Source organism: Cydia amplana, chromosome 17, assembly GCF_948474715.1.
Source record: "Cydia amplana chromosome 17, ilCydAmpl1.1, whole genome shotgun sequence".
NCBI classification, from domain to species: domain Eukaryota; kingdom Metazoa; phylum Arthropoda; class Insecta; order Lepidoptera; family Tortricidae; genus Cydia; species Cydia amplana.
Genome location: NC_086085.1, coordinates 9,523,780 through 9,540,370, shown reverse-complemented (window position 1 = coordinate 9,540,370; position 16,591 = coordinate 9,523,780). Strand labels below are relative to the sequence as shown.

At 35.9% G+C, this 16,591-nt stretch overlaps 2 protein-coding genes across 3 annotated transcripts; one reads left to right on the top strand and one right to left on the bottom strand.

The window, feature by feature from the left end:
- Positions 1-1,273: 1,273 nt before the first annotated feature.
- LOC134655785 (uncharacterized) lies at positions 1,274-6,568 on the top strand. Of its 2 annotated transcripts, XM_063511245.1 has the most exons (5): positions 1,274-1,572; positions 1,803-3,178; positions 3,399-3,576; positions 4,201-4,308; positions 4,883-6,568. In XM_063511245.1, exons 1-5 carry the CDS (start codon positions 1,479-1,481, stop codon positions 6,436-6,438), a joined length of 3,312 nt encoding a protein of 1,103 aa, XP_063367315.1. In that variant the 5' UTR covers positions 1,274-1,478; the 3' UTR covers positions 6,439-6,568. The 2 variants fall into 2 exon arrangements, with proteins under 2 accessions (XP_063367315.1, XP_063367317.1); XM_063511247.1 differs by lacking the exon at positions 4,201-4,308.
- Positions 6,569-13,026: 6,458 nt separating this feature from the next.
- Positions 13,027-16,376, bottom strand: LOC134656127 (dimethyladenosine transferase 2, mitochondrial). Its single transcript, XM_063511647.1, has 7 exons — positions 15,865-16,376; positions 15,627-15,768; positions 15,334-15,473; positions 14,963-15,112; positions 14,437-14,576; positions 13,629-13,793; positions 13,027-13,183 (listed from the first exon to the last, which is right to left on the bottom strand). The coding sequence occupies exons 1-7, from the start codon at positions 16,267-16,269 to the stop codon at positions 13,027-13,029; spliced, it is 1,299 nt and encodes a 432-aa protein (XP_063367717.1). The 5' UTR covers positions 16,270-16,376.
- Between the last annotated feature and the right edge of the window lie 215 nt (positions 16,377-16,591).

The following is a 16,591-nucleotide window of genomic DNA, read 5'->3' as shown; positions in this document are numbered from 1 at the left end:
ACTAAAAATTGAGGTTATGACAAGTACATACTGGAAGAACTCTTTCGAACTTTTAAGATTATGTTCAGTTTTTTTGTTTTAGGGTTAAAAGGCATAAATAAAATTAAAACGTATGCCTAAATCTATCCAACAAGACCATAAATTGTGTCCTGGAAACCGTCCATAGGCCCACATGTCTAATATTTTCAGCAATCAGTTGTGATTATTTACAAAGGTAAACCTTTTAAACAGTATTAAGAGCCTTGATTATATCGCCGTTCTTTCGCAATATCTACCTAATCCATACATGTTTGTTGCAGGATTAAATCTTGCCCAATATAAGGCGTTCGTAGTAGAAAGTATCTCTTCAGACAATACTTACCTATGGCGGTTTATATACGTGTACAACGCAACCAAGTCGAAAAGTGCCCCTTATCTTATTTACCTTTAAATTAAATAAACACCCAAATATCAGTTGTTTTATTTTTAATATGTATATTGTACAATATATACCAATCAAAAAAATTACACAGGTATGTCATATTCATTCAGAACAGTACACTAATTTACATTAACAAGTGGCATATTATATTGTAAATAACAAATATATGACTATCTAATTATCTGCATTTTGATATGATTTTATTTTAGTAAACTTAGAAGACATAGGGAACAAAGAGAATATAAGCACTACGATAGAGAGTTGTTTTTGATATCTTTAAATTTGTTCATCATTTTGATTAACATTGTTTTAACATCGCTTTTAAATTGTCCGTCCATGTTTCAATTTTTTTCAATAAACCGCGAGTGACAATTTGAATTGACGTACGCAGGGCGCGCTCAGCGGAAAAAAATCTTATGGTTCGATGTACATTGCTGCTTTTCTTAGCGCAATACTGCTCTTTGAGTGTTGCCCTACTTTAGTTTGCTTTACATTGCTACTGACAAGATTTGGTTGACGGACTATAACTTACCATATTCGGAACCTAAAGTTTTAATCCTGCCTGGTGTAAATATGTATAATTTTGAGACAATGAGGTAATTTGCGTTTGTTTCTAACTGTCAAAATTGTCAAACGCAACTGCCTGAAGTGGTGGGGGTGTGGGAGAGAGAGATGGACGTATATGCTAGAAAAGGACAATACGACTAACTACAGTGTTGCCACTCTCAATATATTACTTTAGGTTCCGAATATGGTAAGTTATTTAATTAGCGTTTTATTTTTGTGTAAAACGCTGTCATTAAAAGTTGTTCTGAACGCAGATATATAGGTATTTCATTTGACAGTAATTCTGTCAGTTCAATACTACAATCGTGAATCGTCGTAGCAAAATTTTGTCAATTAACAACAGCTGGCCTCGTTACGTTAAATATAGTTAATTGTGTCCAGTGCTATGTAGTGCTTATCAAACTATTAATGTATTTACTAAAATTGAACTCGGTTGCATGAAGAGCCCTTTGGTTGGTACAGTGACACAGCGACGTTAGAGTACAAGACAATGTCGATTCCTCCACTTGTTTGCAGTACTCCTCCTCCGCCTGATCAGTGTGAAGACGACAAAGACCCCGAGGACTTTGATTTACAATATAATCGTAAGTTCTTTACAGTTCTCTGAAAATACCACGCTTAAGCAAAACCCAATGTAATAAAGCTCCACCTAGTTTTATGTATATCGTACAGACAGGTCGAGTTCATTGTTACGTGTCTTATTTCCTCATATTCTGTCAGAAATAATATAAATATGACTATCAAGCATATTTGTGCAAGTCAATTTATTTAATTCTGTGTCCTGTTTATGTAAGGAGTATGTTTTTATTTTCAGTGTCTCAAGAGGATGACTATGACTATGGCAGTTTTTCTACTTATAATCATTTCCAATCTGCTATATCAGTAAATAAACCATTGAGTGAACCAATACATATAAATAATACAAATCATGGAGACAGCAGTGAAACGGTTAAAAATGCTTGTGACAATGATACATTGAACTGGACCAATACTAACATAGAAAACAAACTAAATGATGAACAGCAACAGGAAATTGAAGTAAAATTACATAATGTAACTGAAATTGATAGTATGAACAATGAAAACCACGAGGCAGAGCTAAAAACTGTAGAGAATTTAAATTGCGAAGACACACAGACCAACAAAAAGATAAACAATGAGGAAGAGCTAAATATAGAAGACTTAAATTTAACTGTTGAAGAAGAGTCTTTAAATTCAGTTGTCAAAAATGAACTGTATGACAGTAATGCAGATATTGACAAGAGTGAGAGCTCTGATAAAGAGAAATCACCCCACATTCCAGATGTAACCAGTATTATTACTAGCGATCTCCATGAGACTTTACCTTCAGACGAGATTACAAGTACCCCTCCGAGCTTAGATGATATTGATGATCCTCCTAATACAATAGATGACCTGAAAATGGACAATGAAAATGTTACTGATTATATAGAAGTTAAAAATGAAACAGAAACTGATCCTAGCTTTAATATGAATGATCAGGTTGAACCTCTACAAGCTCCTGAAACATTTCAACAAGTATTAACAGAAGTGAACAATGAAACTGATGATGATGATGAATTTGGAGATTTCAATGACTTCCACACTGCATCAAATATCAAACCATCAACAATCACAGCTATTGTAGATGCTTGTGAAAATCCATGGGAAAGCAATCAAACTGAATCAACGGACCAGAGTCAAATGCCTGTCAGTTCCGATTTTGGGGCATTTGAAGCTTATTTTGATGATACAGAAAAAACGGAACCCCCAATCTTTGACGAGTTTAAATCACAAGTAGCGAGTGTTCCTGATGGACAATCATTACAGCAAAATATTGTTGAGGATGATGATGACTTTGGAGATTTTGATGATTTTAAATCATCAGTACAGGAAACTAAGGACAATGAAAATGACATACAAGATCCACTAACACGGGTATTAGATTTCCAATCAACAGAAAGTGAAAGTCAACTACTTGAGAACATAAGTAAGATATTGTATTCTATATTTGATGAGGAAATACCTGAGCCTGAGACAGTGTTTGATGGTAGACTTGAAGGGATGCTGTGCGAGACTTGGGGCCACCTGCTGGAGACTGATGTGCGGCAGCCATATATTGTCAACTGGAACAGTTCTATAGGACAGAAAACTCTTTTGAAGGCTTTATGTATAGATTCAAGAAACATTGTAAGTTATCTTTAATTTATTACATATTTTTAAACATGAATGTATTTCTAAGGCGATTTTCCATCCTAACCACAGACCAACATCCTAACTAACTCCACAACTAAATGCGGCAAATATAGCCTAAGTACAATTTTTTAGCAATTTCAATTCATTGCAAATGAGATAATTATTTGCCATAAATTATTTCACTAACAGTAAAAAAAATTTTTATAAATTCCAGTTATTTGGTCCGAAGTGGAGCTACAACATGCCTAAATATGCGGCTAACTTGAGTGTTGCCCCACTACAACCCCAGAAGCAAGCCACACTGTCAGGCCAGACTACCTCAGAAGCGACTGAGAAACATGTCAAGCCATCAGGAACCTGGTCTGACCCTTTCACAGCTGATGGCCAAGAATGTGAGTACTTACTGTATACAGTTTCACATGACCACTTGCAATAACAATGTACATTATCTCACTAGTCCAACTAACAATGATTACGATACAAAATGTGTGTGTGTGACTCAAGAATGGCAGAAACAAGGAAACTTCAGGGTACAAATATGATGTTGTAAAAGCATTACCCATTTTGCTGTTAAGATTAAATTAATACTAAAAATATTAGCTGTTTGATTCACATGTAAACTCTATGAAAGTTAACATTAGATTATTAAAATCTTGTTGCTTTGCCTTTTATGAATTTTGGTAAAATTACTAAAAGTAATATTTTGGTACTAGTTCATAATATTCTAACAATGTCATTAGATCAAAACCTGTAAAAAGGGTATAAAACAAAAGTTGATAACAACACATATTTTTACCTTGAAGTGTAAGCTCTATAAATGCTACAATCATAAATATTGCACAAAAACACACAATGATATCTAAATTCTCTTTAATACCTACAAACAAGCAAATAATAACAACCGCTATGTACTAGACTGCTAATACAATAAGCTTATTTAAATCACTGTAAATTCTTTTGCATGTCTTGCACATGGATTAACAATCACCTGGTACTCTGCTTGCCCTTTACCCTAGTCACCTATGCCGAAGCCCTACTCCTAGATTTAGAACACCTCATGGCCACCCTAGACCAAATGGCCCACAACCATTCCACCCTCAAGATATCAGAGTTGCTATCACACGGTAAGTGACACACAACGTTAACTGTAGCTAGGAAAGCTAAACAAGTCATACTTGATTTGAAGTTCCATTTTAGGCGTATAATGGTAAAAAACTGGTATGCCCCTATAACATAGCAATCCACTATAGTTCAGGCTCTAATCACAAGAGTAGGTATTTCCTGGAGTTAGTGAGTAGACTCGAAGCGATGTATGTAATTATGAGCGACTTTCATATTAGGACAACGACGACGTTTCGATTCGACGTTAAGAGGTCATTTGGAACTACCTAAAAGCTCGTCAACTGAATCCATCTAGGATTAGAAATAAAAGTTTCTTGGATTATATCATTATGGTTTAGTCACCCAAATTTATAAAATGACACAATAAGTAACTTAATTGTATTAGAACTCCAGAGTATGGTTTCATCATTAGAATCGGTATTTGTGACGTCAAGCAAAGTTTGAACTTTGACATTATGCTGTTCGTTGTCACTATAAATGGATTACGCCGAACATGAACCTTATTCTTAGTAGACTGTTGTATCTTTTGGCCGATCGTATAGGCGTCTTTCTAATTTATTTTATTATGTTTTTCAGCTTGCAATAAGGAGACTAACGTCGCTGCACCGAAGAGGCCGACAGACTTAGACGTATTCGACACGGATCTATCAACGAAGTCCGACAAAATATACTCGAGCACTCTCGATGTTCAACCAATACGACAAATCAACCTGCCCGATACTCACATCTTCACACCCACTGACTCTGAGACACCTCGATCAAAAACAATTCACTACAGTGGGCCCTCATTTTTGTCGCAATCTTCTATGGAGACTGATAAAAACCCCACCGAGGAGAAATCTGAAGTTCCAACTGATGCTAAAGTTTCAGATGACGCAGATTACTCCGATTTCCAAGATTTCAAAGGTTCTTTTAAAGTTGACGCATTAGAAGTGAAACCAGGGACTACAGGACCATCTTTGGATGGCGTTGAACCGCCAACGAGTGCGAACCAGCTCCAACCAAGTCCATATTCCATTGGCTTACTGCAACCTATAAAAATAGAACCCATCATGCCTACATTAAACTGGCCTTCGCCTGGAGAAGTGAAAGAAACTTTTGATGATTTTACCGAATTTGCTTCCAACACCACTTGGAATAATGATGCCCAAGAAACTAAAACTCCCAGTATAGAGTCCGAGAAGACTCCTCAAGTAGACGACGCTAGTGTCGTGAACGATAACAGTATTAAAAGTATTGAGCCACCTAGTAAGAGTAACGATTCCTTTGACGATGATTTTGATACATTCCAGTCAGCTCTTCCATCCAAGGAGCCATCTCTGGCACCACCTGTTAGCAACTTTAGTAATTTTGTAGCAGCGGACTTCAGTCAAAATATTACACGAGTTGCATCAAACCAAGAGCCAAAATCAGATTTTGTATTTCCAAAAATTGAATCTAAGTCTGACCCCATATCATTTACCAAATCAAACGATATTTTAAATTATAGCGAACCTTTTATGCATCAGAATAATATAGCAATAAGTGTGCCGAAAGTGAAAGAAACAGTTGCAAAAGCGCCCTCCCTCGCGCCGCCTCTGAGCGCGGTGTTGCAACCGACAATGAGTTCGTCACAGACTCCACAGAACACTGCACAGATTTTGCAACCTTTATCTTTAGAGAGTTTCTCACAAATCAACTGGCCGAATCCTGGAATTAACTTACAAGATCTATCAAGATTCAACCCAGTAGAAACACTGAATTCGCTGAAAAGTGACTTGAGCGTGAGTGGCAACAGCAAAGGCGCCTCGCCCGTGCACAGTCACAAGGCGCCAGTACAAACCCAGCCCGAAGATGACATATGGGGCGAATTCGTATCCAGCAAACCTAAACCACAACAGTCATTACCAAAGAAAACCACTACGTTCGCCGATGACGACGAATGGACCGATTTTGTGTCGAGCCCTTCGGTAAAACCGCAGAACGGATTAAACACGATAAGTTTAAACGTTCACACGAACTTGAGTATTCAGAAATCTACGAAACAAACCAAACAGAATAACCAAGCACTTGAGATACCAATAACGCATTACATAACACCTAAATCGAGCAACCACAGTTCATATAACGACAGACACTTTCAAAACTTATAACGACACAGAATTAACTGTACATCACTTACTTAACTGTACTTAAATATTTGTAAATAGGGTGGTGGTGTTTCATAAAGTATATAAAATTCCTTTTATCCAGCGCCTGGTTGAGGAAAGAGCGCTGTTCGTGTAAGTACCTATTTTTATTTAATTTTACTCTTCATATTGTAATTTTATTTGACAAAGTTATTTAAAAAAGGCAGACGCATACAAAAGTGAGCAAGGACGTGACCAATCAAGCGCAAAGGAAGGGTTCAGCTTCATTGCCTGTTTAGGTCAAATGTCGTTTGACCCGTTTTACGTTACTTCGGCCTCATGTCGGCCTGTTTAAACTCGTGTAACAGATAAAAATACATATGCGGGCTTACGAAAAGTTATATATAATCTAGTTCGTGTGTTGTTACGTATAAAAAGGATACTTAAAACGTTTGGCACTTACGTCATTACAATGCTCTAATTCTAATACACTTCGTGAGGAAAGCGCTAATAATTTTAAGGTTCAAATCTATTCGACACAGCACATACCTAGTCGTATCTACAGATAACTGGAGCTAGCGCATTTTCATTCCATTATTTTACTGACATGGCAAAAAAAATAGAGTTTGTTCGGCTTACGTAATCCTGCAACCATCACTTATCTAATTAATGATATGTTATATAATTTGATATACTTTATTTATTTTATTATAGTCATATGTTCCCGTCCAATTTGGAAGCGATGTGAATTAATTTATATCGCAAATTAATAAAATTGTGATTATATTAATATGTAAATACGTGATTTGTGAATTTTAGCCTATTGTAGTTAATTAAGTAGATTATATTTATTGATCAATTTTTGTTTAATTTCATTGTGCCCAGCAATAATTAAAATTTCCTTAGTGTCACTTATTGTTATTAATGGAAATTGGTAGTTATTCGTTCTTACAGCATCACAGCAAACGCATCCAACAAATAAGTAATTTCCTTTGTAATAAGTAAATCTAAATTTGATTTATTTAATGCCAATTTAATGATATACCTATGTATCTTCAATGTTTCAATTTTATACGCTAAAAAAATCCTCTGAATTGCCCAACAACTTTCTAGTTTCTAATATGATATGTTATAAATAAAAACCTTTGACTTTAGTCATGTTACATGACTCATGTATAATATAAATAATATTTTATGATATGGATAGTCAAAGGAAGTACAGTCACGCTCCGTGATTGTTACACCATTTAGGATTCTAGCTAAATTGGACATTCCATAGCGTATGTAAGTATGGAACAACCAATTTAGCTAGAACCCTAAATGGCGTAACAATCCCGTGTGGTGGCTGTGCTACCTTCTCACATGCACACTTTAGGTTGCAAACTGAACTGCTCTAAGGTCTAAAGTGGTAATACCTCCTTACCGCGTTTTATCACCCGTTTAGCTTCAGCAGGAAAACAGTGTTATCGCATTTGTCGACGCCGAACACGGTTACGCAAGCTAAAAAAAAAGCTTGTGACCATTCCATATAGTAAAAGCTATAATAACGTAACTCGATTCACTTCGGCTCGAATAGTATAGAATGAATAAATAATAGTACTGTTGCACAGAATAGATAGTAGTAGGTAAAGTAAATATTCTTCGTGCTAAGCGTCCCTACTTTAGTAGGTATGAAATGTTCTAGTAGTAGACTGAAGGCTCAAGCCGAGCCGATTCGGCGTCAATAAGTGCAGTGACACTATAAAACGGAGCTAACATTCTTATTGGTTCCCGCTAGAGGACCTATTTTCAGTACTTGCCCTTAACCTGTGAGTTTCCTTCATCTTCATGTACTTGATTTTTTATATGATCTCCATTTCAGTATTTGATTTATGACAAGTCAACTTAGGTGGCATCATATATTATACTTACTTTACTCTGTGTAGTTACAATTAACCCCCAATGGTAGCTGCAAAGTCGAATGATGGTCCCTATGACAGTTCTTTCTCTTTTGGTTGAATGAATATGTTTTTACCGTATTTTTATTTTTATAATTAAATGCACTTGCTAAACTTCCAAAACATGCCTACTAACATTTTTGCGTGAGTACGTGACAGCTCTACTCCATATAAGAATGGACTATCATAGGGACCATCATTCGACTAAAGTAGCGACAGGCTATAAAGGGCTGCCGGCGGCCTAAATGCAACTGAGAATGTAATTCGTGGATCGTGGTGGTTGTTTCACCATTTCCGTTGATGTACCTATTTTCATTTCATTGCACTTATAATTCTATCGAGTGCAAGTTTTATGTAGGTATATAGGTAAATGAGAACTAACACCAAACAGCAATGTTCAGTTATGTATAATGATCTAATATTGTTAAAATGTAAATATGTATTGTTAATAGAAGAGATAAACACTTATATCCTTTTTAGTGTTTTATTTATTTAACAATAATTAGGTACGTATAAAATAAGTATTAGATTCATAAACATCATATTTTTTCACCTAGCTAGAAAATTCAAATCCTTAAACTGAATGTTTTGTGTCGACCGAGTGACCAATGAACTGTAAATGAAGTTATAATAAATACCTAAGTCAATGAACTCTATTGCTTAGGAAATAAGGGTGACAATTGGGCTTCATTTTATAAATCTGTAAGTTACAATTACACTATAGTCTAACGGCGACCTGTGGTGGCAAGTATAAGATGAATAAAATTATTAGACAACTTCGTGTTTCGAATTTAACAGATAATAGATGGCTGCTGTATGGCTTCGTACATTAATTATGCGGTAAACATACAGCGCCATTTAGTTCAGTTGTCAAACTCGGGGGTACGATTTTGTTTTATACTTAACATCTTTACTACAATCAATAACTCTGGTGCACTCTGGTGACAAGACAACACTGGCCAATAGGCCAAAATGAGGTCTGACATAACTGAAAATTCTTAACCTTTTGAACGCCACAGACGGCATTTGACATCAACGCAAAATCGTGACAACGACGCCAAAGACGGCATTTGACGTCGATCGTTTTTTGATGAAAATCTACTGAAAAACACCCCACTTTTAGGGTGAGAGTCAGAATGGCGGGTGTATGTAAACAAAAATAAACAAAAAGCATACCATATTTTAGTACCTAATTTGTACTATTTGGTACCTCATATAAAAAAATTAGTACCTCACGGAATTTAAAGTTATTACCAAAACACGTTACACCCGCCAACCTGACAGTCAGAATGGCGGGTGTATTTTATTACGCTATGATCCAGCGATTATTGATAAATTCTATAAAAGCCAAATTTTAGTACCTTTTTAGTACTTTAATATTCAATTATAAATTGAGCCATTTTATTTGTGGTTTCCGAGTTTTACTAATTTTACAATTTGCATTGCTATTAAAAAATTTCAGGCGCTTTAATTTTTCACCGTATCTATATCGTTTTTAAGAAAAAACGCTACGCTACAACTATTTTTATTACGCCAGGATTTAGTACCTTTCATGTTTAATCTGTTACCCTTTCACGGTTAATCTGTTAGGTTCAATTAACTATGAAAATTACGTCTTACAAATGGCCAGGCGCCATGTCAAAGGATGCTTCCTAAGAAGAAATTCCGCTCTTCATTGTGCATGTAATTGTGCACCTAATACCTATTCTTAAGTACATGGTGATTAATCAAATAAAACTTGCAAATTATGTCTGTTTGTCCCTATATTAGTGTGATGAATATACTTCTTTGTGGGATCCCGTTGATGTCCTTGTTTTGCTAAGATATGCTAAGTACCACATACTATATTTTTACTGTGAGTACGATTGAAATACATACCTTTTACAAGCAATATTTTCATTTAACTATTCTTACATGAGGTTTTTCTATCGTCTTGGTTAGTTTCTTAACTTATACATAACTAACAAAATACCACACCCGGTAGTATTTTCATGTTTAATATCCAAAAGGTTCTATACAGGGTGGATTTTCTTTTTGAGTCAGTGAGGGCAGCTACCAGATCCCGTGCTGCTACGAGAAAACGGTCTTAGAAGACCTTCCCTCGATTTCAAATTAATAAAGATTGGCTTTTACAGATTTTGAAAAAAAATACAGGGTGCGAGAAAAAGGTCATTTTTACAAACTTTTTTTTGATGCCAATCGATCTCATTCCTATTGAGGATCAAAAGAACCAAAAGAAAATCCGACTAGAGAAGCCACAAATCGAGGAAAACTTTTCCCATACAATTTGTATGAAAATGAAAACTTTTATTTTTCACATGCTATTTTTGTATGAAAATCGATTCCATTCCTATCCAGTATCAATAGCTTCCTAGGGGTCAACTTCCGATAATGTACTAAAAAGCCACAAATTAATAAATACTTTTTCCATACATTTACTATGGAGAAAACGTGAAATTTTATTCACAATTTTCTATCTCGCCCATCAGTCTTACAGCAGTATGATGTCTTCATACAGTATTATGATCTTTAAATGTAACAGGAACAGGACTGATTGGGCAGATAGAAGAATGTGAATTAAATTTCACGTTTTCTCCATAGTAAATGTATGGAAAAAGTTTTTTTTTATTTGTTGACTTTTTAGTACATTACCGTAAGTTGACCCCAAGGAAACTATTGATACTGAATAGGAAGGAAATCGATTGGCATACAAAAATAGCATGTGAAAAATAAAAGTTTTCATTTTCATACAAAGAGTATGGGAAAAGTTTTCCTCGATTTGTGGCTTTTCTAGCCGGAAGTTTTTTTTTTGGTTCCATACAAGCTTTTGATCCTCAATAGGAATGGGATCGATTGGCATCAAAAAACAAGCAACAACGGTTGCACTCCGGGAGTGCCGATAGAAGTGAAAACTCACCACACTATGTTACCGACGCCCTGTAACACGATACATACGTTTAGCGGAGGTATTCTATTTATTTATTATATATTATTATCATTCTCAAATAAGATCACACTTTTTCATTGACATGTTTATTTACATACTGCCATGACAACGTCAAATTATTTGAACATAGGTAAAGAGTCTTGAAAAGGAGTCCGCAACATAAATGTCAAATAACATTGAGTTTTTCTTTATTCATTTAAATGCCACGTGATCGCCTTACGCCCCTTACGGTCACGTGATCGCCTTACGCTGTCTCGAGTTTATCATTTTTTCCCCACCTCAAAAAGTGCCCAGCGCCGCCAAAGAAGTTTTCACTTCAAAAAGTTTGCAAAAATGACCTTTTTCTCGCACCTTGTATATTTTTTTCAAAATCTGTAAAAGCCAATCTTTATTAATTTGAAATCGAGGGAAGGTCTTCTAAGACCGTTTTCTCGTAGCAGCACGGGATCTGGTAGCTGCCCTCACTGACTCAAAAAGAAAATCCACCCTGTATCCACCTTTTGGATATTAAACATGAAAATACTACCGGGTGTGGTATTTTGTTAGTTATGTATAAGTTAAGAAACTAACCGAGACGATAGAAAAACCTCATGTAAGAATAGTTAAATGAAAATATTGCTTGTAAAAGGTATGTATTTCAATCGTATTCACAGTAGAATATAGTATGTGGTACTTAGCATTTCTTAGCAAAACAAGGACATCAACGGAATCCCACAAAGAAGTATATTCATCACACTAATATACGGACAAACAGACATAATTTGCAAGTTTTATTTGATTAATCACCATGTACTTAAGAATAGGTATTAGGTGCACAATTACATGCACAATGAAGAGCGGAATTTCTTCTTAGGAAGCATCCCTTGACATGGCTCCTGGCCATTTGTAAGACGTAATTTTCATAGTTAATTGAACCTAACAGATTAACCGTGAAAGGGTAACAGATTAAACATGAAAGGTACTAAATCCTGGCGTAATAAAAATAGTTGTAGCGTAGCGTTTTTTCTTAAAAACGATATCGATACGGTGAAAAATTAAAGCGCCTGATTTTTTTCAATAGCAATGCAATGTGTAAAATTAGTAAAACTCGGAAACCACAAATAAAATGGTTCAATTTATAATTGAATATTAAAGTATTAAAAAGGTACTAAAATTTGGCTTTTATAGAATTTATCAATAATCGCGGGATCATAGCGTAATAAAATACACCCGCCATTCTGACTGTCAGGTTGGCGGGTGTAACGTTTTTTGGTAATAACTTTAAATACCGTGAGGTACTAATTTTTTTATATGAGGTACCAAATAGTACAAATTAGGTACTAAAATATGGTATGCTTTTTGTTCATTTTTATTTACATACACCCGCCATTCTGACTCTCACCTTTTAGGTTGGCATTATTTATTCACAAAACTAAATTTTACCCCCGTGGCGTCAGTGGCACGGCAAATGGATGTGCCGTTTGGCGTTCAAAAGGTTAAAGAAAAGACGACAGTACGCGGTATTTCGTACATTGACCCGATTGTTTCTATCGCACGCGCATAGGTAAATTGTTGTCCCGCTCGCGTCGTGTCATTGACAGCCGGCATCATGGGCAGGACAGCATATACCTAATTACGCGTGTGCGATAAAGACAGGAACAGGCGGTTCAATATACGAAATTCCTCGTGGTAAGCGTCATTGTTGTTCGAATCGACCATATTAAGATAACGCGCATGTTCCGTATTCAATCAGGTCTCGTTTTCGGTATCTGAACTTTCAATATCGTCTATAGGCGAGCCTATACTGGTTTTCTCGTCGTCTTCGACTGCGGTCACGAACTTTGGTAGATTATTCTCCATGGATACCCGGAATGGACATTGCTCGAATTCCGGCCATGATATTAATCTGAAACAATAAAAATATCGAAATAAACTCCCGGAAAGCAATAATAAATACCTACATATAACTGATTATTTTTTATTCGATAGCACAACGCAAAGGATGGTAATTAATGTAATTATAATTAATCAATAATCATAATTTACCTATCCCTTTAAGTGGCATACGTCGTTTTTTAGTAGTTGGAATTTTGATTTTATCTCAATTAATCAAATTTTAAATTTAAATGACTTAATCGACCACGAGCCAGTGGCCCTGCCACTTGAAAGGCTATACCTACCTTAACACGCCATATGTTTAATTTTTGCCCTGCCATATAATTATATTAATATTTAATTTTTGATTGTCATTGCGGACGCGATATCGTATAATCAGTTTGAACTTGGAATGTATGAGGATACATGAGTGACATGACAAAGAAAAAACTTGAGTTTAAGAAGTAAACACGTACTTTTTAAAGACAGTAATCTTCTGCTTTAGGTTGAGGTCTCCGAACTCTGTGAATATCGTCATGTGCGGCAGCGGCGCGTCGCCGGCACCCGGCGCCAGCCGCCGGTCGGTGTCCGGCGGGTCCTGGCCCGTGATCAGCCACACGCCGCAACCAGGTATCCATTGTCTGCAAACACATTTTGTAAACTGAAATATGTCATATACCAAAGAAACTGCGCACAGACAAAGGGCTCATTTAGACCAGCGGTCGGCAACCCGCGGCCCGTGAACGTGTCACTAGCGGCCCGCGAGCCTCCCTGGTTGTTTTGTATGTAATATTGACAAACGACAATGTCTGATAAAGCCATAAATATTAACAAATTGCGGCCCGCGTCAACTTCGTTAACTACTATGTGGCCCTTGGCCGCTAAAAGGTTGCCGACCGCTGATTTAGACGATGCGAGTTTCATTACATTGCGGGTTTTGATCGGTCGGTTGAATTGGACGTAACCAACAGTCCGCAATGTAACTAAAATCGCATGCGAGTTCGCGCGCCGTCTAAATCAGCCTTTAGGGCTCATTTAGATGGGGCGAGAACTCGCATGCGAGTTTGAATACATTGCGTCGTTTGATCGGTCGGCTAAATTGATGTAACCTCAATGGTGCGCAATGTGTCTAAAATCGTATACGAGTTCGCACGTCGTCTAAATGAGCCCTAACTTAATTTACAATTTTTACCTGTATGGCGATTTAGCGTTTGCTGTAGTGGACCTCTGCATTAGCTATCGAGCTGTATAATTTAAATAGTATACAGAAATTAAAATACTCACTCTAACATTGGAATCACCCTTGTGGACTTGGAAAACATGTGAGGCTTGAAGAAATACCATAGCAGGGGCAAATACTCAGGTGGAACTGGCAGCTCTCGTTTTTGGGAGATATTCACTAAGTACAAGCGATGTTCATCCATCTGTAAAATATATACTTTAAGAATGTTAGGACAAGGAAAATATAGGATAAAAACCGGTAATTTAAAAGCCTGTGCTTGATTAGCACTTTTGCTTACGATGTGCAACGTTGCAGCAACAAAAACAACAGGCGCCTTTTTTTCATGTTTGTATTCAGCACTTCACAGTCAGCTGTCGTTTTTGTTAAGATATATAGTCAATGACTATTTGACAAATTCTACCTACCGCTGCTCAAGTCGCCCACGGAACGGCAGGCTGACGATGGCTAAAGCACAGCTTTTTAGAGAATGATTAGCCACCGTGTCATAAATTAATAATTTTTCATTTTATGTTGCCATGTTATAATATAGATGATATACTAGTAAAATTAGATAATCTTAATTATTACCAGTGTAACCCTCTTGTTAGTTGTGGGATATGTCCATGGTAAGAAATGCACTTTTGGTACATTTGCAAGTATTTTGAAATCAAATAGAAGCTGAAACAGAGTTGGTACTGCCATATGTTTTCTATTCTGTATCTCATTGTCCGTTAGGAACTGGAAAAAAATTACGTAAATTATACAATTTCAATTAAATAAGCAAGCTGATACATTTTACATAAGTACTGAATAGTCATATTTAAGAACACTGTTAACTAAAATAAAACTCTTAAATGGTTTTTTTTTGTATGTTGTTGTGACCAGTATGCATGTCAATCAACTACCAAACTTAATTTCAGGTTTAAAAATAATTTTTGTATTAAATTTTACTAGCTTACTTCATAGTGATGTCCAGGCATAGTGATGAACAGATCTGGTCTGCCTAGATGGCTAGTAGTGTTGTGAAACACTATGGTGTTTATCAAATGTTTGACAAAAGACAGGCCAGGCATTGATCCTACTATTGTAACCACTCTATCTGGAAGATAAATGAAACAATTCAGGCTGTTTTATGAAAGTTTGTAAGACTTTTTCCAATGTCTGTACTTGTAGTATTGGGTTTTGAGACTGAATTGTAAAAGTATTAAATAAATCCAGTTACAATTCATAAAATTGCACAAGGAAAACATACCAGGATCATCAGTTGCCAAATCACCCAATAACTCTTGAATTCTGTTCCCTTGGTCCATCTTATCTTGAAATGCAAGCTTCCACATCCCAAAAAAGTCTGCTATTTTATAATTCACTCGTCCAGGATAGTTTGATTGTAAATCCTGTAAATATTTGCATATTTAGGTTTTAAAAAATGACTCTTGTTTTATTTCAAAATAGGTATTTTAGTAAAAAAATTCAACAATAATGATGCTTACTTTTAGATATTGAGAAAAATGACTGGAACTTTCATACATATACAGATGAGTTTTTTGGCACTGTAGTAATTCCTTACTCAAAATTCCCAATCCTGGATTAACTTCAACTATAGGGGAGTGTATTATCAGATTCTTCTTTACAGCCTGGACAATTTCTTTGGCAGTACCTTCATTTATAAGGTACATACTCTCAGGAGCTTTGTATTTCCTTAAAAGAAACTTCGGTATCTGATTTCTAATACCAGCATATTCAGGTGTATTTTCAATGTAGTTCATGACATCTTGGGCAACTTTCGGAGGTGGTTTTTCTTCTTTAGCTTTATTTAATTTGTGTCGCAGTCTTACAGAGTTCCGAAACGTGAAATTTATCACACAGGAAGGAGTGTATCGCACTGATTGTATCATGTTTAACTTTTATAGATAACCTTTTCATTTATCAATGAATCTTGTTGGTTATTTGTGCCGATTAAGCGACAACAACCAGCAGGCACTTGAAACCATTTAATAGTTAATTAAAAATGTGTGGTCTTTCTTTTCTTTGAGAAACAGCAAGTAAACACCAGTAACATACCGGACTATAACTGTCAAACAACTGTCACAATAAATGTGACATGAAATGGGGTATGTTACAAAACAGTACAATAAGTTTGAATTTAATGTTTAATTACGTTCCATAAGGAGATTGAGATTGCCCTGTGGCTTTTTGAGATTTATTACTATACTTGGT

Coding starts and splice junctions, on each gene's coding strand:
- LOC134655785 (XM_063511245.1), top strand. CDS start 1,479: ATGTCGATTCCTCCACTTGTTTGCAGTACTCCTCCTCCGCCTGATCAG. Junction 1,573..1,802: donor CTTTGATTTACAATATAATC/GTAAGTTCTTTA, acceptor TTTTATTTTCAG/TGTCTCAAGAGGATGACTAT. Junction 3,179..3,398: donor GTATAGATTCAAGAAACATT/GTAAGTTATCTT, acceptor TATAAATTCCAG/TTATTTGGTCCGAAGTGGAG.
- LOC134656127 (XM_063511647.1), bottom strand. CDS start 16,269: ATGATACAATCAGTGCGATACACTCCTTCCTGTGTGATAAATTTCACG. Junction 15,474..15,626: donor TTTGGCAACTGATGATCCTG/GTATGTTTTCCT, acceptor TTTATCTTCCAG/ATAGAGTGGTTACAATAGTA. Junction 14,577..14,962: donor CTAACAAGAGGGTTACACTG/GTAATAATTAAG, acceptor TATATTTTACAG/ATGGATGAACATCGCTTGTA.